The 23,635-nt window shown below is 42.1% G+C and overlaps 2 protein-coding genes across 2 annotated transcripts; one reads left to right on the forward strand and one right to left on the reverse strand.

The window, feature by feature from the left end:
• LOC145796200 (receptor-like protein 6) lies at nucleotides 1-522 on the reverse strand. Its single transcript, XM_082881235.1, has one exon. It carries the CDS (start codon nucleotides 520-522, stop codon nucleotides 1-3), a length of 522 nt encoding a protein of 173 aa, XP_082737361.1.
• Nucleotides 523-22,173: 21,651 nt separating this feature from the next.
• On the forward strand, nucleotides 22,174-23,418 carry LOC145796201 (protein MAINTENANCE OF MERISTEMS-like). The gene is made up of 4 exons (XM_082881236.1): nucleotides 22,174-22,536; nucleotides 22,665-22,826; nucleotides 22,920-23,357; nucleotides 23,401-23,418. The coding sequence occupies exons 1-4, from the start codon at nucleotides 22,174-22,176 to the stop codon at nucleotides 23,416-23,418; spliced, it is 981 nt and encodes a 326-aa protein (XP_082737362.1).
• The last annotated feature ends 217 nt before the right edge of the window (nucleotides 23,419-23,635 follow it).

Consider the following 23,635-nt stretch of genomic DNA (forward strand, 5'->3'; position numbering starts at 1 on the left):
TTAAAGTAGGCTTCTCAGACCAAGCTTTTCAAGTTTTAGTAGTCCTGAATATGATGAGTCTACATTGAAAGAAAGATCAATGGAAACCGTTCTAGACAATTTTGAGATTTCCAAAGAGATTTGACCGGAAAATACAGAGGAGGAAAAGTTGAGATTTGTTAGCCCTGAGAGATGGCCAATTTCTGATGGAATGCGAGAGTAATCGAAATTATTATAAGCAAGGTTAAGTCGCTGAAGGTGAACTAGAATGAAGAGGCTGCTGCTTGAATTGATAGAACCGTAGAGGAAACTACTGCTGAGGTCAAGGCCAATCACATGACCCATCTCCTGATCGCATTCAATGCCATCCCATGAGCAGCAATCGCCACTATCTCCTTTGAGCTTCCATGATGCAACCTTCGAATAAGCAGAAGGATCACTAGAATTGGATTTGTCAATTGAAAAGCTTTGTTTGAATTGCAACAGGGCGGAGCTCTCGTCTGCATGGCATAGTGGCTGCTTAGCAGACAAAGAGTTAGCCATTATTATTACAAGATGAAAGCAAGAGAGTGATAAGAAGAGTAAATGCATGAACAGGAAGAGATGCAAAGAGGAACCCATGTTTTGGATGAGCTAGACAATGCTTAATTAGGAGCTTTTATAGACATGATTTGAGTGTTGGATGTGCTAAGATCATAGAATGATGTTGCATGTTCTCCACAAAATGTTGTGCGTCAAGGCTCACCACTACTGGCTACAAAAAAATTATTTGGTACTCCTAAAACAATGCTCCATACTATTTATTAATTAGCATATCTTATGTTGTCTTCTAAAATATTCACACAAAAGTGATGGCCCTTATTATCTAAAGTAATTATTGTGGAAATTGGAGCACCAGATAGATTTGTTCCTAGAACTAAATAATTTCTCCTGATTGCATGGGCTGTGGTTATGGTGGTTTTAGCTTAATTGTTTTAGGGTCTTGGCTGGGGTGGTGGTGGGGTTTCATACTTGCTTGGTTCTGGTTGTGCTAGTATTAGATTTAACTTTTTTGGGTCTTGGCTTCTTTAACTTTGGAAATGGGATTTGGGTCTGGGCTAATCTTATCATATGGGATATTGGATTTGTAGAGCTTTGAATGAGTCAAGTGCAATCTAGATTTGCTTCTTCAATTATTTATCCATTGTTGGTCATACCTAATTAGTTAAGGACATGTTTAAATTATGGATTTGAATAGGAGTTTAGAAAGAAGAATAATAAAAAAAAAAAGGTAACAGGAAAAGATGAATGAAATATAATTTTTTTTTTCTTTTTTTGCCATTCTTTTTTTTATCTTTTAAAATTTTTATTCAAATTCATAATTAAAGCATAGAGTAAGTCGTCTTGGTTTAAAAAATTGGATGGATGGAAGTGGAGTTTCACTTCACTCACTAGTGCTGGGTGGGGTGGGTGGAAAAACATGACTAGTGGAATGCAATAAGTCATTTAATATTCATGAATGGTTTGAAGTCATTTTTTAATTTTTAATTTATTTTGAATCACATTATTTCTCATAATTTTTATACATTTTTTTTTAAAAAAAAGTCAAAAAAAAGTTAAAAATCAGTTTTTAATCATCTTCCTAAAATAGGCTATATGTTAGATATAATTATGAATCATTTAACCATTATAGATTATTGGGGTAGTGAGACAATAAATTCTCATATATAACTTGGTTACGTTTTATTATGGTGTTTGGTTATTTTCAAAGCAATGTTGATTATGATTTATTGTGGTGGGTTTATTCATATTAATTTTTTCATATCTAACAATTGAAAGTATGCGTATATTTTATATACGGTTTTTTTAGGTTACATAAAGGGGAAGGAAATTGGAAAACGTGAGGATTGTGAATGAAATGTAAGTTAAATTTTTTTCTCTATTTCTTTTTTCTTTTTTAGATTTCTATCTAAATTTATAATTCAAATATAGCATTAAAGACGAATATTGTATAATTTATAATGGAATTTGTTTGGTTCAATTTTTTACAAATAATTTTTCAATGGGTTTTCGTTTATCTGTAGTGATTTTTATTTTATTTTATTTTAATATTTGTAATTTTTTTTTAAAAAAATTTACAATATGAATAGTTCACTAAAAACAAATTCGGATTTTCGATTGTGTTTAGTAAATTTTCTTTTATATTTTAATCAATTTATTTTACTTTGTTCAATTCATCTAGATTAGGTAAAGTAAAAATAAAAATAACTAAAATATTTATTAAAAAAATTCATTAAAAAGAAACGAAAATTATTCTAAAAATATTTTTCAAAAAATAAAATTAAACAGACTCTATTTTTTCGACTTAGTGATATGTCAAAAGAATAATTGACTAGTAATTAGTTATTTTATAATTATTAACTAATCATCTTTTTAATTATTATTAAATCTAAAAAGTGTGTCTAATTTTTAATCCATAATAGCAATACTCTTTCCAGAAGCTTTCCCGTTGCCATTGGTTGGGTAAGAAGGAAGTCTTTCCACCATTAGAAAAGAACTCGGCGTGTAATTCGAGATACAAGTCAATTAGGCCGATTAAAATTATATTAAATTATATGTTATCATTACATACAGTACGTTGAAAATAGATTTTATTGTACCAATTTTATATATATATATATATATATATATATTTTGAATAAACACTTGATCTTTAAAAAAAATATAATATGTTTTCTTTTAATAAGGTTAAATAAATTTAAATTAATATAGATAATATGAAAATTTAAAGATATATCAGGTAAAATATACATTATTATGTAAAAGAGATGATAATACCATTTTTTCATCTGTATAACTATCAAATTTCTAATGAAAATGAGATCAAGTGTTATTCGAATTAAAAACTTAGAGAAACTCAATGTAATTATGTTAAAATTGTAAAAAAAAAAATTGTATTTTTTTCAAACCTTAAAAGTGTTTCGTGTAATTTAATTTAATTTTTTTATATAAAAGTCTAGTGAGTCACAATTATTAGGTTTTTATTTTTTAGGGTAAATTACAAATACACCCCCTGAGATTTGTTTAAAATATGAATTGCCTCCTGTGGTTTGAAAAATTATAAATACCTCTATGTCAGAATTTTTTATTTAACAGAATTAATGGAAAAAATGAAATTTCTAACTGTTCACCTATATAATAATAAAATTATCTAAATTGTTAATTGAAATAAAATTTTAACATTATTAAAAACTGTTAATTAACTTGATGATTTATTAATGAAAGGACCTATTTGTTATGAAATTAGACACTTTAGGTGGTATAATGTAATTTCTAAAATCACAAAGTGTAATTTGTAATTTAAGTAAACCTCGGAGATGTGTTTGTAATTTATCCTATTTTTTTAATATTTCAGTGACACTTTAGGGAGTGTTTGGCATGAATTTAATATTTCAGTGGCACTCATTAAAATAAACTTACTTGCAAAATTCGGTAACCTGGCACCAGTGGCGGAGCTAAGAGAAATTAAGTTAGATGAGACATTTATTAATTACAATTTTTTATTTTAAAAAAAAATCATGATCAATATTAAGATAATAATAATTTTATGAGTTAAATTTAATCATAAGAAATTAAAAATCATTATTAATAGGAACAAATCAAAATTTTATAATAATATATAATAGCTGTGGGATGGTGATGTAAGTTTGTAATTTTAGCACAAAAAATTATGGATCAAAATTCCTAACTTTAGAAAATAAAAACACATCATTTATAGCAAAAATTATTATAAAATCTATTTAATTTTTATTTGACGGAAAATATTAAAGAGATGATATTGCTTATAAATAATGTGTTTTGAATGAAAATTATTAAATAGTCTTAGAGTACCATATGACGTTACCTATGTGATTCTTAAAACATGAGAAATTACAAATCACACTAAGTAGTTTATCAACTACCTAAAAATAATGAGTTAATTATATTCAATCCATACGATTTCCGACTACACTATTGATTTAGACTATTATATAAACAATACCACATAGTGCTCCCAAAGTATCAAATAACTACTTATTGTGAACAATACAATAAATCCTTAGCTAAAGAACATGTTAAGAAAAAAAGAAAAAAAGAATACATTTTGTATATGACCACAAAACAAAAACAAAAGAAGTTCAAAATTGAGGGGCACATGACCCTAGGCCTTCTTTAGCTCCACCCTTGGTTGGCACCAATTGTTTATAGAAGAGTAGAAAACATCGATGGAACGATAAATTGGTTTGAATTGATTCAAATTGTACAATGTTGTCTTTTTTTTTTTTTTTTTTTTCATTGAGAAGATGATTTGGTTATGATTTTAAATAATCAAGAACCACAAATTAAAGAATATATTATACCGAACCGATTTGTTACCTATTGTTTTAGGTCTTGAAAGAAGAGATCAAATCTCAGAGTTTTCAATTATTCTGCCCGTTTAGTAATCAGTTGGAGAGCATTGGCAGAATAGATGACTTTAGCTAACCTGTAACAGAAAAAAAAGGCTCCGGCGGTGGCTCTTCCACCCGGGGGCACTCCAACGATCAAGTCAGTATATCTCTCAAAGATAATCAAGTGCTAAACTTACTGTTCAAAGCATAAATTGCGTACCTTAGACCCACGGGGGTGCTTCTCTTTTATAGTTTACTAAATCCTTGTCTCACTAGAAGCCTGACTTCTATAGACTCCAATTCAATACTTACTTTGGACTCTTCAAGAGATAAGGATAAACTCCCAAAGAGCTTTATCCATATCTTGATTAAATCTCCTCTTCATTCTAGAACTCTTGTCCCTTATCCATGTATTTCGGATTCCGACATATTCGGAGATAACCTCAGCAACGCCGAAATAACCTCGGCATAATGACCAGGACACGTGGCATCTCGGATGACACATCGGCGTCACCTTGCCACGTGTGGATACTCAGAAAATATATCCCCACAACTGCCCCCTAGGTTCTATTACCTCGGCATTCTGAGGTGATGGAACCTATATCGATATTTCTTTCTGAACATTGGCTCAAAAAATGCCTCAGCCGAGATCACTCATTTCAGGCCGACGTATTCTCCTCGGAGAACAAGAATTCCAGTGAACTCTTTCATATGTGTGAGCTGTCACGCCTTATTTACACAACCGTGTCTTTCACGCGTCTTCATCTTATTGGTTTGTGTTTGTGACGCGCCTATAAATCATGTTTTTTTTCTGCGCACGCCGCCTAACGTATGCGTTGCTCCAGGCGCATTGATTACCTTTTGCCGCCGTCTTAGGTTTTTGTTTTTGACAAAACCTTTCCCCCTTTCTTCATTTTTCACTTTTGCATTCGAATCTCCTGCTATCTTTCTCTAGCCTTCGAAACCCTCAATTGCTCAAGCTTCCAATACCTCTGCAATCTTCTCCGTTCACCCTTTCCAGCGAGATTTTCATCGGTCTTTTGCTCCAGCAACCTTCGTAGGACATCGGCAAATCCCTTTCCGGCTTCCCTTTTTCTGGTAAGCTACTGTTCATTTCGTTTTCAATTCCCCGATGTTTCTTCTTCTTTTACTGTCGCCATTACTGTACTGTTTCAAGCTTTTTCATTCATAAATCGTACATCTGAATGCATTCATCCATGATTTTACCTTTACCCACATTTTGAACATACGCACTGTTTCACCACTTCTTTGCACTTTTGCTACTGTTCTTGACCATATACTCTTGTATTTTTCTTGTTCTTGATAGCCAATCTTAGTTCTTGTTTTTGAAACTTTGCATTTGTTTTCTGTATCTTCTGTCTTTTCCAGATCTGTGCCTTTGGCCTTCATCTTCATAATTTTAGTTTTGGGATTTGAATATAGAACCCACATTTTAGGGCAAAACTGAAATATCTCTTACAAATCTCTTCACCAACTAGAATTTGGGTTTTTTGCCGGGGTCCCAATAACCCTATTTGAACCATCTTCTTATTGAAACCCAATACCTTTAGTTATCCCGACATCATGGGTATGTGGGAACATCGGGTAAACACCCCCTCTAAACTGGAATTTTTTAGGCAAGAATTTGAAATCCCAGCCGATGTCAATCTGAGGTTGGCTGGGGATGACGACTTTATCATGCCTACAGAAAACTCTATGCCCTTTCCTGTGGTTGCCTTTATCGAGTGTGGACTCCGGTTTCCACTCAACATCCTTTTTCGCGAGGTTCTTCATTACTATAAGTTGAACCCCATGCAACTGGCCATTAACTCTTATCGAGTGATCCGTGGTATTATTGCCTTAGCTAAACAAGAGAGCGTTAGGATTACCTTGGCCGATATCCAGTACTGTTATACCATGTGTGCCCTCAATTTGAAAGAAAAAGGCTATATTTATTACCTTAAGCCGAGGTCTACAGAATTCAAAATCGTAGCCGACCACCCTGACTCCAACAAGGGGGCTTGAGATGACTATTTCATTACCACGGGCAATTGGGAGTTTGCTCCAGACAAGGACATCCATCTCTACTCTCATCCTCGATCAGTTTTAGAGGGCAAGGGTAAGAGCCCAGTATCTAGTCTTGCATGTTTTCTTCAAAGTGTTAAATACTTTGTTTGTTTCTGACGTCTGTTCTTCTTGCAGCTATTCATCAGCCACCGAAAAATTTTCGCAACTTTTTTGTTCCTAGCAAGGATTTGAATAAACTTCTCAACTTGCAAATCCACAAAAGAAAGGCGCCTCTACTCCTCAACTTCATCCCAACATACAAATCAGCTCTCCCCGACGTCCCCAGAAAGACAAAGAAGAAGAGCTTATCTCCTCCTTCTGCTACAACTCTTCCAATTGTATCAACATCGCGAACAGACCAAGGATCAACCTCTGATCCCGCAGAACAGCCGTCAATCTCGGCTCCATACCTCATTCCACCATCCCAAAGAAAGCGTCGCTGACGACTTGTTCATACACCGAGATGGGTCGCGCAAAGCCAGTTGCTAAAGACCTTCTAGCCAACATTCCATCATCCATTGATGAACAACCATCACAAACCCAACCTCCAACAAAACCAAAAAGAATAAAAAAGGCTCAACCAAAGGCCAAGGTAGCTCAAGTTGAGTCTGAAGATACTCTGCCTATTTCAAAATTGGCTGAGAGTGACAAATCTCAGCCTTCTACTGGGAAGAGGCGCTCTGAGTCTCAACCATCAGAATCCCAACAAACAAAAAAGCCGAGGTCTTCTTCCGCAACAACTTCGGGATCAAAAAAGCCCGATGTCCCCTGGGCCCCCGAAATCACCCTTGAGGATAAGCCCGTAATGGCAAGTGACAGTGCCGACGATATCAATGTCGGCGTTGCACTCAGTACCGCTCTACTTCTCCCAGGTGACCTGGAGCGGAACGCCAAGTATAGCGAGTATGAGAACTATGCCTTAATGTTACAGCACTCTGTTCAGGTAAACGCCTTCTATTTAGCAATTTTTCTTCTTTCTGTTTTGTACTTTAAGAAACTTTGTACTAATTTTTGCCTTGTGTTTTTTCAGGCAATCCAACATGCCCACTCTTTCTCAATGCAGTCTTTTGAGAACAGGGAGAGGCTTGCCGAGATGAAGAGTGAATTTGCCTCCCTCCAGAAGACCAACAAAGGTCTTCAATCAAAAATGAAAAAATTGGAGGACCAAGCCGAGGCCGCAATCAAGGCTCAGACTGATGCCGAAGAAAAGGCTGTAGCTGCTGAGGCTATCAGGACGGTGGCTGAGTCCCAAAAGAGAGAAGCTGAAGGGAGAATGGCCCAAGCCGAAAAAGAGCTTCGGGAGGCCCTGGCCACCAAAGAAGCTGAAATTAAGGATGCTGATGAAAAGGCATACTCACAGGGTATGGTCGACGTTACTGATGCATATGAAAAACAAGTGAAGGAGGCATGCAACAAGGGTTTCACCCTTGGTTGGATGTCCCTTCTTAAAAAGCTTAATGTTCCTGATGACTCTCCATTGCGGAAGGCCGACGCCATTCCCTTGCCATTTCCTCCAATCCCAACTTCAAGTGAAGATGTCGGCGAATCTGATGCTGAGGATGAGGCCGTGGAAGAAGAGGACGAGGCCTTGATTAGAAAATCAAAAGATGCTGATGGGGCGAAGTCCCCTCCTCAGAATGAGCAAATCCTAGACTTGACTCAGGACGAGGAAGGTGATTTGGTTCCCATAGAAGCTGTTCCTGAGATTGCACCAACCGACATCGCTTCTGTGGTCAAGACTGTTGAAGAAACTCTCCAAGAAATTGACGCCAAGATAACGGCAGAGAAGGAGGTCGAGGTGGTATCTGATCTTCAAATTCAACAATCTGGAGGAGAGAAGTCTTAGCTTTACGTTTTTCCTTTGCTCATCTGTATTTTGTTTCTTTTTTATCTTTTTAGAACAATGTATGCTCTCCGATGTGCCCTTTTCTTGATGAATGAATATAACTTTTCTTTTCTAAGTGCTTGTACCCTTGTCTTCTCCCTTTTTGTCTTCGCATGATTCTATACTTTGAATATTCTGCATATGTATAATCTTCCTCCTTCGTGTAACCATCTCAGGGTGACACACCTCGGCAAGTATTTGTCCTGTATATTGTTTACAAATTTCAAATATTTTAACTTCATCTTGTAAATTGCTACAAATTTCAACAAGTGAAGATAAACAATAATCTCGGCTTAACTTCAACTTGTAAATTGCTACAAATTTCAACAAGTGAAGGTAAACAATAATCTCGGCTTAACTTCAACTTGTAAATTGTTACAAATTTCAACAAGTGAAGGTAAACAATAATCTCGGCTTAACTTCAACTTGTAAATTGCTAAAAATTTCAACCAGCGTTAAGCATTACTTTGGTTTAACTTCAACTTGTAAATTGCTACAAATTTCAACAAGTGAAGATAAACAATAATCTCGGTTTAACTTCAACTTGTAAATTGCTACAAATTTCAACAAGTGAAGATAAACAATAATCTCGGCTTAACTTCAACTTGTAAATTGTTACAACTTTCAACAAGCGTTAAGCATTACTTTGGTTTAACTTCAACTTGTAAATTGCTACAAATTTCAACAAGTGAAGATAAACAATAATCTCGGCTTAACTTCAACTTGTAAATTACTACAAATTTCAACAAACCTTAATCATTTGTATCTTCTCTCTGCCCCCAATGTGAACCTAAGTTCCACTTGGGTTCTCATTATTCAGAAACAACATTGTGCATCTTTTATCAATTCATAAGTCTTGAAAAATTCTGCTAAGATTTTATTGATGACGTCGGCAAAAAATAACAAGGAACATCTAATGATAGAAAAATTTTAAATTACAATGTTCCAGGGTCTTGGCAATGCTTTGCCTTCATTATCTTCAAGCCGGTATGCTCTATTGCCCAATACCGAAGTAATTATGTAGGGTCCTTCCCAGTTTGGGCCAAGCTTGCCCTCTCTGGGGTCCTTCTTGTTGCCAACAACTTTTCTTAGGACTAGGTCGCCAACTTGAAAATCCCTTGGATTGACCTTCCTATTATAAGCTCTAGCAAGCTGCTGCTGGTATGCAGTGAGCTGAACTACAGCTTTCTCCCTTCTTTCTTCTAAGAGATCCAGATCTCGGGCTAGAAGTATATCATTAGTCCCATTCTCTACTCCTTGGGTTCTGATCCCTGGGATGCCGATCTCTAGTGGGATGACTGCTTCTGTGCCGTAAGCCATGGCAAATGGGGTTTCCCCTGTTGATCTTCTCGGCATAGTCCGATATGCCCAGAGTACATTGGGCAACTCGTCTACCCACTTTCCTTTTGCTACCTGCAGTCTCTTCTTTATCCCATCCAAAATTACTTTGTTGGATGCTTCTGCTTGTCCATTGCTTTGGGGAAAGCTTGGTGTTGAAAAGTAATTCTTTATCTTGAATTTTGCACAGAAGTTCTTCATGAGTTTACTGTCAAACTGCGTTCCGTTGTCTGCGACGATTGCTCTTGGAATGCCAAATCTGGTGATGATGTTTCTCCATATGAAGTTCTTGACATCCACATCTCGGATTTTGGCAAAAGGCTCTGCTTCTATCCACTTCGTGAAGTAATCTGTTGCCACCAGCAAGTATTTCCTTTGCCCAGTTACTGGGGGCAATTGCCTAACAAGGTCCATGCCCCATTGGGCAAATGGCCATGGACTAGATGCAGGGTTTAGGTCAGCAGCTGGCTGATGTATCAAAGGTGCGAACCTTTGGCATTGTTCACACTTCTTCACGTAGGCTTCTGCATTTTTTTGCATGTATGGCCACCAATACCCCTGGGTAATGGCTCTGTGGGCTAGTGATCTGCCCCCAACGTGGCTTCCACAAATCCCATCATGAATCTCGTATAGAAAATCTTCAACCTGCAAAGGGTGTACGCACCTTAAAAGGGGTCCAGTGAAGGACCTTCTGTAGAGATGTCCGTCTGCTGTCAGATTGAATCTTGCCAACTTCAATCTGACCTTATGTGCTTCTTTATGGTCTTCTGGCAGCTTTCCTTCTTTTAGGAATGCGTTGCATCCATCCAGCTTGGTCCCAAGTCCACGCACATTACTTCTTGATCTGTGATTGGGGCTTCTATGCTTGGGCCCGACAAATAGCCAATCATTATTGTCCTTGTGTTTCCAGTCTGTATTGAACTTGCCAAGTTGGCCAACGCGTCGGCGTGGCTGTTGTCATCTCGGCTAACTTGAAGAAGTCGGCAATTGTGGAACAAGGCTGCTAGCCTGATGACTTCCTTTGCGTATGCCGACATTCTCTCATCTCGGGCTGCATACTCCCCTGTTGTCTGATTTACTATAAGTTGTGAATCAGAAAAAATTATTACCTCATCTGCTTCTGCTGCCGCTGCTAGCTTCAGTCCTGCAATCAATGCTTCATATTCTGCCTCATTGTTTGAGGCCTTGAACCCTAATCGAATGGACTGTTCCAATATCTCCCCATCTGGAGATATCAACACTACTCCTGGCCCTGCTCCTTGTTGGTTTGAGCTCCCATCGACAAACTGGCAAAGAGAGTCGCCGATGTAAATGCTGTAGGGTCTCAGTTTTTCCTTTCTTTGTTCTTTTGTCCTAGGCTGGGCTTCTCCTTGCTTGCTTAGGCATCGTTCATCTTGGCTCAACGGAGCCTGATGTTCGATAGATTCCGGCGTGAATTCAGCCACGAAGTCGGCCAAAACTTGGCCCTTAATTGTTGTTCTCGGTTTGAACTCTAGGTCATACTGGCCTAAGGCCACTGCCAATCTTGCTATTCTTCCAGTCAAGTCTCCTTGTTGTAACAAGGACTTCAGGGGGTGCTCTGTTAGAACTATAATCTTGTGCGCTTGAAAGTAATGGTTCAGCTTCTTTGATGGCATTACTAAGGCCAGCATTAGTTTCTCTAGTGGTAGGTACCTTGTTTCTACATCGGCCAAGGTTTTGCTTACATAATAAACAGCCTTTTGCTCCCCTTTTCCTCTCGGATTAGCACTACACTGGTAGGTACCTTGTTTCTGCATCGGCCAAGGTTTTGTTTACATAATAAACAGCCTTTTGCTCCTATTTTTCCTCTCAGATTAGCACTACACAGACTGTGTGTTCTGAAACTGCCAAGTACAAGAACAGTTCTTCCTCTAGTTCTGGATTGGAAAGAACTGGAGTTGTGGTCAAGTACTTCTTCAGGTCGGTCAAAGCGGCTTCGCATTCTCCTGTCCACAGGAAGTCTATGGCTTTTTTCACCAGGTTGAAGAATGGTCTGCACTTATCTGAGCTTCTGCAGATGAATCTGTTTAGGGCTGCGGCCCTTGCAGTAAGCATCTGAACCTGTTTTGCCGACGTCGGGCTCTTCAGCTCTAGGATGGCCTTGATTTGATCTGGGCTGGCCTCAATGCCCTTTCTTGTTACCAGGTACCCCAAAAACTTACCTGATCCAACTCCAAACGCGCACTTTGATGCGTTGAGTCGGAGCCGGTATGTTTTGAGTATATCAAAGACCTCTTCTAGGTTGGCAAGATGACCCTTAGATTCCTTGGTCTTCACGACCATGTCATCGATGTAGACTTCTATCGTTTTGCCAATCAGGTGTTTGAACATCTTGGTTACCAACCTTTGGTAAGTTGCTCCTGCGTTTTTCAACCCAGAAGGCATTACCTTGTAACAGTACAGGCCTTTAGGGGTGATGAACGCGGTCTTCTCTTCGTCTGGAGGGTACATGGCAATCTGGTGGTACCCCCTATAGGCATCTAGAAAACTCATTCTTTCATGTCCTGAGGTAGCATCTACTAGCTGGTCAGTCTTGGGCAGAGGAAAGCTGTCTTTGGGGCAGGCTTTGTTGAGGCTGGTGAAGTCTACACAGACCCTCCATTCTCCGTTCTTCTTCTTCACCACTACTGTGTTGAATAGCCATGTCGGGTAGTGAACTTCTCTGATGGCCCTGGCCTCCAGAAGTCTGTCTACTTCTTCTTCTACTGCTTCGACGTGCATCAGCGTCGGTCTTCTGGCTCGTTGAATCACAGGTTTTGCCGACCTGTCAACATTCAATCTGTGGCAAGTGACCTTGGGGTCAATGCCAGGCATTTCGGAAGGTGTCCAGGCGAACACCTCAATGTTGGCTCTTAGAATGGTTTCCAACTCTTTCTCCTCTTCTTCGGCCAAGCGTGAGCTGAAAAGAAAGAAGCGTTCTTCATCCCAATCCTGGGCGAGGATTTTCTTTAGCGCCTCTTCGCTCTTCTTGGCTAGTTCTTTGCCGACGTCTTCTAGGACTTCTACGTTCTCATCTTCAATTTCTGCCTTTTTGGTTCTCGAACGTTACAGGTGGACTTCATTGCTGCCATGGAGCAATTCTTTGCCTGCAGTTGATCTCCTCTGATTTCTTCAATCCCGTGCTCTGTTGCGAACCGTAGTAGTTGATGCAACATTGAGGGAACTGCCTCCATTGCATGCAACCATGGCCTTCCTAAGATGATGTTGTATGGCGAGGGCGTGTCAATCACCATGAATTCTGTTTTGATCTTCTTAGTGCCAGCTTGTACTTCCACGCTTGCTGCGCCCAGTGGCCACGTCGGCGTTCCATTGAAGCCGACCATCGTGCCGCTGGATTGCTCCAAGTCATCAGGATGAAGGCCCAGCTCCTTGTAACATCTAACATACATGATGTCGCATGAGCTGCCTCGATCAATTAGGATGCGTTTCACTTGGCACTCCCCAACCTGGAGGGATACTACCAAGGCATCGTTATGTGGTCGCTGGACCATCTCCAAGTCGGCTTCTGTAAAGGCTATCGTTGGTCCCTGGTATTCTTCAGGCCGAGCTCTTTTATGCCCGACTTGGTTCACGTGCTGTAGGTGTTTTACCTTTTGGGTTTCCCCTCGTATGTTGTTTTTGTTCACCTTTGAGTAGATTACATTGACCACCCGTGGTCCTCCTGCCTGTGGTTGCTGTGCTGGGGGAGGCGGAGCTGCTGGTGCTTGAGGCAATCTTGCCTGTTCTTCCCTTGTTCTGGCCTCATCAACAAGGTCCCTCAGACGGCCTTGCCTCACCAAGTCTTCTAAGTGTGCTTTTAGGGCTCTGCAACCCTGAGTTGGGTGCCCTTCGTCATTGTGGTAAGCACAACGCCTACCGACGTTTCTTCCCATAAATTCCCCTAGTGCTCTTGCCGGTGCCCTGAAATAGGGTTGGTTTCGTATCTGATCCAGGACCTTGTGGATAGGGACTCGGAACACAGTCGTCACTGCCTGTTTAGCCCTCAATTACGTTTCTTGTTTGTTTGATCCATTGTTACCTCGGCCTTGCTTCGGCGAGCCGTTTCCTGTCTCCTGCTTTGTCTCCTTGGTTCCCGACGTATCCTCCTCGGCACTGGCGTACTTCTCGATTCTCGCCATGAGTTCTTCCATGCTTTTTGGCAATGTCTTTGCCAAAAAATTCCGTAGTGAGCAGTTATCTTTTAGGCCGTTCTTGAAAGATACGACCGCCACTTCTTGGTTGCATTCGGGTATTCGATTGAACACCTCGTAGTACCTCTTTGCGTAGGCCCTAAGGCCTTCTGTAGACAGGCCCGTGGGCCTCATGCTACAGCTCGGACTCGACTTTTTGTGTCACGGTTCTTAATCTGAACCAAAGAGTCCAAATCCGGCAAATCGTTTTGAGAAAACTGATTTTTGAAAGAAGTGCCAAACACGGACTGCTTTGCCAGATACAGAGTCGCCACCTAAATATTTTATTTTGGGAAATTTAGGAAACCCTGACTCGGTGCCAAAAGGCCACGTGTCCGTCATCACCAAAGTTGCCTCGGCTCGGGAACTTGGGTACTATTGGGGAAGGTCACTTCGTGAGCACCCCCGCTCGCCCGGTCATAGACCGGCCTCTACTAACCATGATATCAATTTTTGAAAAACATTGTGAGTTCTTATTCGGTTTATTAGCCTAGGTTATTATGTGATGCGCACAGCATACAAATATAGACCGAGTCGCCTGAATTGGAACGAAACATTTCATGCTTGTTTTTGAAAGTGGTTTGCTACCCGCAGGTAGGCTTTAAAACATTTGATGATTTATTCCAATTTAAGTAACCCAACCTTCACCCACAGGCATTCAGGCAGTTATATCAGATAAGCATATAGCCTCATGGTAAGCATTCTATTCATGGCAGCACTCACACGCATGCAAGGATGCTAAAGCATAAAGCTTACCGAGTACTCCAAGCCAAAACAGAAACTCATTAGAAATCATGCATGAATCCTAAGTATACAGAAATGCCTAATGCAACACATGCAAATTGCAACTATAGCAGGCTCGGCTATTCTAAACATGGCATATGAGATGCTACAACTATCATGTATTCAATTTTAGAATTGAAAAATACAATGCAGTTAGTATGATGCGCCGAGCCCGGTGCATGCAATACAGATGAATGATGCAAACATGCTGTCATACTGTATGCTAATTTAAACATGCCCTAATCTAACCATCAAAAGCGGATAAATAAAAGGGAGAAAGACGTGGGGTTGGAAGACATACAACACACACACGCACACTTATTACAGTTGTGCCCTCGCGCAGAGGGTCCGAATAAATAATACAGTCCAAATATTACAGTCCCGAATAAAAGAATATTACAGTCCGAAATATTACAGAAAATCCTAATTAATTAATGAATTAACTAAGAAAGCAAATAAAACTGGCGTGCAAGCCAGGGACTGCCTTGCTTCTGATGGATGATGCATGTCCGGATTGTCTTGCGCGGAAATCCACCGGAATGCCCCAATTAGCCTCTGTTTACACCTGTTCTTGAAATGCGTGCCAAGCCCCAAAAAGTTGCTGATTCTTCGTTTTGCTGCAACAGAGAGCAGGAAAGGGGCATAGCAATGTATTTGCACAGATATATGCATGTCTCGATCCTCGTGCCACCAATCACGCATACCGAGGCATGATGGCCGAGGAGTCGAAATGCACAACTCAATATAGAATGAATGCACATGAAACTACGGCTAAAACCTAACTCCATCATGGATAATCCGGAGTGTCGGTGACTGGGGAATTGAGACACATTCCGTCACTCGGAGTACGAAATGTACCTCGTTTCCCGTGCCCGAGCTAACTCTTATACCGGACATGACGCAATATGCATGATATGCATGAAATGCAACTAAGATACAATCCTAACATATACAATGCTATGGAAATGAAATGCCTCGAAATGCGTGCACACGGGCACGCAAACCGAGAAAATGACAGAATGCAATCTAACATACAACCTAGTATGCACAATGCTCTGAAAATAAGATGCCTTGATATGCGTGCACACGGGCACGCAAATCGAGAAAATGGCAAAATGCTATGAAATGACATGAAAACATGATATGGGCTTATACCAACATGAGTGAGCCTCAGCCACACTCACATAGGATGCCGGCGGATAAAAAGAGGTGCCTCGAAATGCATGCACACGGGCACGCAAACCGAGGCGATGCAAAAATGCGATGTAATGACATGAAAACATGATATGGGCTTATACCAACATGAGTGAGCCTCAGCCACACTCACATAGGATGCCGGCGGATAAAAAAGAGGTGCCTCAAAGATGAAATGACATGAAAACATGATATGGGCTTATACCAACATGAGTGAGCCTCAGCCACACTCAGATAGGATGCCGGCGGATAAAAAGAGGTGCCTCGAAATGCGTGCACACGGGCACGCAAACCGAGGCGATGACGGAATGCGATGAAATATGGAAAAATGATATGCAAGCATGCTAATGGAATTTCAGCACTAAAATATGGGGGAAAACAGTCCCGAAATGAGGCGAAATGACATGAAATGCATGGAATTGTCCCGAAATGCGAATTTAGGCACCCGAAATGGCCTATAGCTATGCCAAACATGCACAATATGGACATGCAATGCAAAGACAGAAGCTAGACAGTCCCAAAAAAGGCACTTTCACAGTTATAAACATGGCCAAACAGCAAGCATAGGTATGGTAAAAATAGCATGCAAGAATAGGGGCCAAAAGAAGGGTAATGAAGTAAGTGATATAAGCAAAGCCCAAACTGAAACTTTTCCTTCTACAACACTGAAGAGGGACCAAAAATATGAATATTTACAGTATATGGCAGCCTCAAAATCAGTATACAAACATGTTAAAAAATGAGCACAAGATTGGGGCTCAAAAGGTGCTATAACATGAAGTATACAAAATAATCACCAAACAGACAAAGACCCTTAATAAAACATGTATAATGGACCAAAATAAGAACTTTTTCAGAACTGTAAAATGGCCAAAAACAAAAGCATGGTAGGCTAACTAAACATGCAAGAATGGGGAATAAAAGAGAGATATAACATGAAGTGACCTATGGAGGCCCCAAACCATGAAAGGACCTAAATGAAACATGAAGAATGGACCAAAATAAGCACTTTTTCGGAACTGTAAAATGGCCAAAAACAAAAGTATGATAGGCTGCCATTGCATGCAAGAATGGGGAAGAAAAGAGGAGTATAAAGGTAGGTATAACATGGAAGTCCCAAATGGTGTTGAGCCCTTCTTCAATGTTGAATAGGGGCTCAAAATAAGCCTAATATCAGTTTACAACATGCTCGAAAACAAATTTCTCATGGGCCAAAAATAGCATGCAAAATTATGACATATAAGAGGATCAATGAAGCAAGTGTATCATGGAAGGCTCAAACAGGGTTGAGCCCTTAATGAAAAGTGCAAATGAGCTCAAAAGAGGGCCCTTTTCAGTTAGGGCCGGAGCTTGAAACAAAAAGCAAGTGGGGCTTACAAATAGATCAAGAAAAAGGGTCAAAAGAGGAGAAGTATCACTTACCCTTGAAGACTCAAACTTTTGTTGCTTCTTGGACCAATTTGCAGCTTCTTTGGCCTTTGAGAAACCTTCCTTGTTGCTGGAAATGAGGTGGTGGTGGTAGAGCTTGGTGGTGTAGAAGAAATGATGGTTAGGGACTTAGAGATTTTTAAAGAAATGAGAGGTATGGAGATGGAGTTGTGTATGGGGGCTTGAAGGTGAAGTTTTCTAACCCCAAAAAAGGATATATCTTGCTTGCTATATAGGCCAAAAAGGGGGTGTAAAGGTGGGGGAAAAGGAGAGTAACTTTCCCCCAAGAAATATCCCCCGGATAAAGATCTTTTCTGGGGGATAAAGCTCCACAGCTGTAAAGTGCACAGTGCAAGGAATACGGCCGGCCTGGTACTTTTGTTGCAGGTGGCCAGCCGGCCACACCCCCTAGCCGGCCAGCTAGGGGTCAAAAAGGTCAATCAGATTTTCTGGCCGGCCACCAACTGGTGGGGTCCTCCTATCTGTGTACAACACAACCCTGTGGTTAAAAGTCCAAGAAAGTGGGTCCAAGGGGTTCAACATTAGCCCGGAAGGAGGGGGTCAAAAGGGTCAAGTTGAATTAATGGCCGGCCATGAACTTTTAGGGTCCTCTCATGTGTGTACATCACAAATATGTGGTTCAAAGTTCGAGAAAATGGGCCCAAGGTGTTCAACATTAGCCCGGAAGTGCGAAAAACGGGCGCCGGAGGGCATCGGAGGATGTATAACTGGTTGCTGCAACAATTGCTGGCCTCCCACCCTTCAGTGACCTCCCCGGTGATAAAACAGAGGTACCTGCCAAAAATGAACGAAAACCGTTGCAAAACGAAAGCTCGGGGACCAAAATGCGCAGTTCGGGGTCCCGAAAATGGGTTGTTAAGCACCGAAAGTGGCATTCTCAGCCCCCAGTGTCCCTCAAAAGGGAGCAAATAGGAAGTATGCCAAAAATCAGAACAAACGGAGATGGTTAAGCGGTCCCGAACTGAGGCACACGGCCTAACGGCTCCGAAAACCGGAAACCGGACTCCGAAATGGAAAAAATGGCCTACGGCCACCAAATGTAGCCTACGGACATTGAGAGATGGTCTACTGGACCTCTCCCTCCCCTCAAGAAAAGAAACAGAGAAAATCGAGCCTGGTTCGCAAACCGAGACAAGGCACAGAAGAGGGCTCGGGAGTCCGGAGGTAGGGCTCACGGCCGCGACTCTGAAAATTCTGAACGAGCACATTATGCAATATCACCAAGCGCTCAATCGGTGACATCTGAGTCTTAAGGTCGGTCAAAAATGGGGTGTCTACAGTTGCCCCTCTTTGACAGAACTCGGAAGTCACAAGTGACGGGAGTGAATGTCAAAGCCCAGAGACGACCCATTTTTGACAAGGCCGAAGACTTAGACAAACATACAAGATAGACAGAGATGTGCCCGCAGGCATGCCCGCAGGCAGGGGGCAAAATGCAAATGATATGCAGAAAGCCGAAGGCAACCCAATGATCATGCAAATGCAGCAAGCTGTAATGAAGCAAGTATTCGCAAATAGATGCAACAGTTTTAAGCAAGAATGCAAAGCAACAACTACATTTCATGCAGTTAAGAATGCGGAGGATTATTCAATCCCCGCCACGTCTCACACGGAGAAGATACGATACCTGCACGATTCGTCTGGTCGTACCAGCCTCAATTGAACCGTACATACAATATCGTGCCTGCAAAAGAGAGAAATTGCAACAAGTACAATATGCTACCAACATATATTTAATGTGATTCCGAAGGTTCGACACACGCAGTGCCGGCAAGTGAATGCATCGCAATGCAAGAGTGGAACATGCGTGACGACGTATGCTCAAACATAAAGGTATGCCAATATCAAGAAATGTGCATGTTAATGCAGGTATGCTCATGAGAATGCAAGATAATGTGACACGAGCATGAATCAGGGTGTTCGTTTGTTACAAAACAACGAGTACGAAAACGCGTGTTTTGGCAAAGGCAACTCGATCGCGGCCTCCGACCCACTTCCCTGAAAGGTTACAACTCATTCAAAAAGGATACACTTTGATTTCGATGAATGATGATGAGACATATGTCAGAACTTGAAGCTGAAGTCCCGGCGGAGCTATTTCGCGATCGGAAGTGTACTTTTCTTGAACTTTTTCAGGTCCCGGGAACTCCGATCTTCCTCAAAATTTGCAGAGAGCTAGGTGGGCATGTGAGGGACATGGCCGGCCGTTCATCTTCCCAAGGGGAGGTGGCCAACCGGTTTCCCATAAAGCTAATGGCTGGCCGGCCAGTTATCCAAAAAGCAGATAGCTGGCCGGCTAGAAAATGGGGCCGGCAGGCCATGTGCCCAGATCCGGGGGTATTTTGGTATTTTCACCTCCTTCCTTCATGCTTCTTCAATCAAGACTTGGGGCCTATATAAGGCAGCCGAGACTTTCCCCTTTCTTGCCTCCTATTCCACTTTCCTCTCCAGATCTGAGTTTTGTGCGCGTTTTCTAACGCCCCGTGTAAATTGTTTTCGCAAAAACATTCAGTTTCAAGCACTTTGGAGCGATTAAATTTCGGTTTCGGAGCTTCTTTTCGCACTTTCACCACTTGAGGTAAGTTTGCCTTAATATTTGGAAGATTTTCTCGGGAGTTGACTTTTGTTGACTTTTTCATTTCCCGAGAGTTGACTTTTGTTGACTTTTTCCAATTTCGGCTCATTTTGCTCATTTTTGCTCCCTTTTGCAGATCTTTTGAAAATGGCGGGTAATTCTCCCCACGGCGGAGGTTTTCCAGGTGCCGGCGATGATTTCGACCCCATGACTCTACCCCCGAGGACCCGACCTTTTATTCCCGGGAGGTACCGTCCGTCAGCACATGTCCTCCCTCGTGTTGTCTTCCGTCACTTCACTAGCTTTGACGAGCGAGCACCCGTGGATCTGCTTCTCCGAGAGCCGGAGCACCACCTCTCTCATGAGGCCCGAGAGGTATTTACTTCATTTTCTGTATTTTTCCTAGATTTCGCACCTTTGCCATGCTTGAACACGCGATTTAGCTTATGACATAGTACTTTGCTTGCATCTTGAACATGTAATTTCAACATTCGAATTTCTGAACACTCGGCTCATTAATTAATTGCGAACACACAGCCCACATTAGAACACACGGCTCAAACACTGATTTGTCGAACACACAGCCCGAATTCGAAAGTGAACACACAGCCCACACTTTAAATTTTCTGAACACGCAGCCCAGATTAGATAGTGAACACGCAGCCCACACTAGTTGAAATTTGAACACGCAGCCCAAACTTCAAATTTCCTGAACACGCAGCCTAGATTAATAGTGAACACGCAGCCCACAATTTAACTGAAAGTTGAACCCGCAGCCCAAACTTCAAATTTTCTGAACACGCAGCCCAGATAGATAGTGAACACGCAGCCCACAATTTAACTGAAGGTTGAACACGCAGCCCAAACTTCAAATTTTCTGAACACGCAGCCCAGATAGATAGTGAACACGCAGCCCACAATTTAACTGAAAGTTGAACACGCAGCCCAAACTTCAAATTTTCTGAACACGCAGCCCAGATAGATAGTGAACACGCAGCCCACAATTTTACTGAAAGTTGAACACGCAGCCCAAACTTCAAATTTTCTGAACACGCAGCCCAGATTAATAGTGAACACGCAGCCCACAATTTAACTAAAGGTTGAACACGCAGCCCAAACTTCAAATTTTCTGAACACGCAGCCCAGATAGATAGTGAACACGCAGCCCACAATTTAACTGAAAGTTGAACACGCAGCCCAAACTTCAAATTTTCTGAACACGCAGCCTAGATAGATAGTGAACACGCAGCCCACAATTTTACTGAAAGTTGAACACGCAGCCCAAACTTCAAATTTTCTGAACACGCAGCCCACAATTTAACTGAAAGTTGAACACGCAGCCCAAACTTCAAATTTTCTGAACACGCAGCCCAGATAGATAGTGAACACGCAGCCCACAATTTTACTGAAAGTTGAACACGCAGCCCAAACTTCAAATTTTCTGAACACGCAGCCCAGATTAATAGTGAACACGCAGCCCACAATTTTACTGAAAGTTGAACACGCAGCCCAAACTTCAAATTTTCTGAACACGCAGCCCAGATTAATAGTGAACACGCAGCCCACAATTTTACTGAAAGTTGAACACGCAGCCCAAACTTCAAATTTTCTGAACACGCAGCCCAGATAGATAGTGAACACGCAGCCCACAATTTTAACTGAAAGTTGAACACGCAGCCCAAACTTCAAATTTTCTGAACACGCAGCCCAGATAGATAGTGAACACGCAGCCCACAATTTAACTGAAAGTTGAACACGCAGTCCAAACTTCAAATTTTCTGAACACGCAGCCCAGATTAATAGTGAACACGCAGCCCACAATTTTACTGAAAGTGCATGTAGCTTATTCCACTTCATCGGCATACAGCCCATTTCATCTCATTGGCACGCAGCCCAGTTCAATCTCATTGGCACACAGCCCCTTCATTCCATTGGCGCACAGCCCATTCATTTCATTGGCGCACAGCCCATTCATTTCATTATTGACACATGTATTCATTCTGAATGCAGGTTGGTTCCCGCAGTGTGTGGGGGTATGGTTCCACCATCGCGCGGGACTGGTATGCTGAGCTCCCGGAGGGTGTCCGAGACTTAGTAGACTTGGTAGGATTTGGACCCTTCTGCGTTGGGTTGTCTCGTTGTCCTGCCAGGAGGACACTGATGGCAGCCTTGGTAGAGAGATGGTGGGACACCACCAACTCCTTTCATTTCTCTGCTACCGGGGACATGACCATGACCCCTTTTGACTTCGCTGTATTGACCGGCCTTAACATCGGAGGTTGGTCCATCCCCTACGATGAGGATATGGGCGAGTGGGAGGCCGCCTGGATGTGTCTATTGGGGGCTCGCCCGCCTGTTGACAGGGTCTCTGGGAGAGTCCGATACACTTGGTTCTCTTCCCGCTTCCGGCGGGCGGAGATGGTGCCTGAGACTCCCGAGGAGACAGAGCAGTATGCCCGTGGTTTCCTTATGTTCCTCTTCGGGACTACCCTGTTTGCCGACAGAGGGAACACAGTTGGGCTATACCTGCTGAGCGCTCTGGTTGACCTATCACAGGTCCATCGATATGACTGGGGTGGCGCCGGCCTGGCTACCCTTTACTTTTATATGAGCGCGACCTCCCGCGGGCGGGGTGATTTACTTGGCGGCTACTGGAGAGCCTGGGAGGTACTTTTCTGTCCTCTTGATTTACATTTCTGCTTTTCATTACTTGTACATTGCACACACAGCGCACTTTTACAGTCTGTATTTTGCTCTCAGCATTTCGTACTTACATTCTGCATTGTTTTTCTCAGCTATGGGTCTATGTATACTTCCCATCATTAGCCCCAGAGTTGGAGGTGGCGGGGATTCTCATGACCCCATATTCATTGGTGTTCGAGGGCCCGCACCAGCCGAGACCTCGAGAGACCCTCCTTAACCTGCGACAGTACTTTGACACTGTGCGACATTCAGAGGTACTTCAGAACTTTCAGTTCCTTTCATTTTCATCTTTGATTTGCCCTGTATATTCTCGATTTCTGATTGGTTTATGCATTTATCATCCGCAGATCACATGGCAGCCCTGGGTGTCCCTGGGTGACGGTCTCCGACTTCAGTATACCGGAGCGTCGGACATCTCCCAGTATAGGGTCCTGCTTGAAGGGCCGGTTGGCAGGGCATGGTTCCTGGGGGAACGCTTTCTGCGCCAGGTATGGGGGTATCTTTCTCAGGATCCTCCCGCAGTACCTCCAGCCAGTATGCGGACTGCTGACAGGCTCTCTTACTCGGAGGTAGTCGGCGCCATGCTGGGCAGTGATGCTTTACTATATGTTGAGGAGGGGGACTACGCCACTTACCGTCACATATATTTGATGCCTCCATTGACGGGAGCTCATATCCCGATGATGAGGCCTGCCGGTATGTCATCCTCGGGCCAGGCTCGGGCTCGGGCTGCAGACGCCCCTTCTACTAGCAGGGCTGGTACATCTAGAGGTGGGAGTAGACTGGTTCCTCCGGTTCTGTCGACTCATCCTCATCCTGGATGGCCAGATATGCCGACTGAGTTGATGGTGTGGCAGTATGGGGCTATCTCTCCGACTCAGATCCCGCTAGAGCCTCCGATGCCCAGTGATCGATACGCCATTGATCCGGACTCACCGCCGGTATGCTCCACTTTTTTTCATTCATCATTCAGATGTTTAGACACTCTTCTGTTCACTGATGATTATGAGCTCATTTTTGCAGCCATCGCGAGGGTACATGGAGGAGGTGGTTGGGCTGGTGG

This window comes from Camellia sinensis, chromosome 7 (genome assembly GCF_055761805.1).
Source record: "Camellia sinensis isolate YWXY chromosome 7, ASM5576180v1, whole genome shotgun sequence".
Classification (NCBI taxonomy): domain Eukaryota; kingdom Viridiplantae; phylum Streptophyta; class Magnoliopsida; order Ericales; family Theaceae; genus Camellia; species Camellia sinensis.

Bases quoted from the DNA above. Each gene is read 5' to 3' on its own strand.
- LOC145796200 (XM_082881235.1), bottom strand. From the start codon at position 522: ATGGCTAACTCTTTGTCTGCTAAGCAGCCACTATGCCATGCAGACGAG.
- LOC145796201 (XM_082881236.1), top strand. From the start codon at position 22,174: ATGGGCGAGTGGGAGGCCGCCTGGATGTGTCTATTGGGGGCTCGCCCG. The intron at 22,537-22,664 runs GTACTTTTCTGT...TGTTTTTCTCAG, and splicing joins GCTACTGGAGAGCCTGGGAG to CTATGGGTCTATGTATACTT. The intron at 22,827-22,919 runs GTACTTCAGAAC...TATCATCCGCAG, and splicing joins ACACTGTGCGACATTCAGAG to ATCACATGGCAGCCCTGGGT.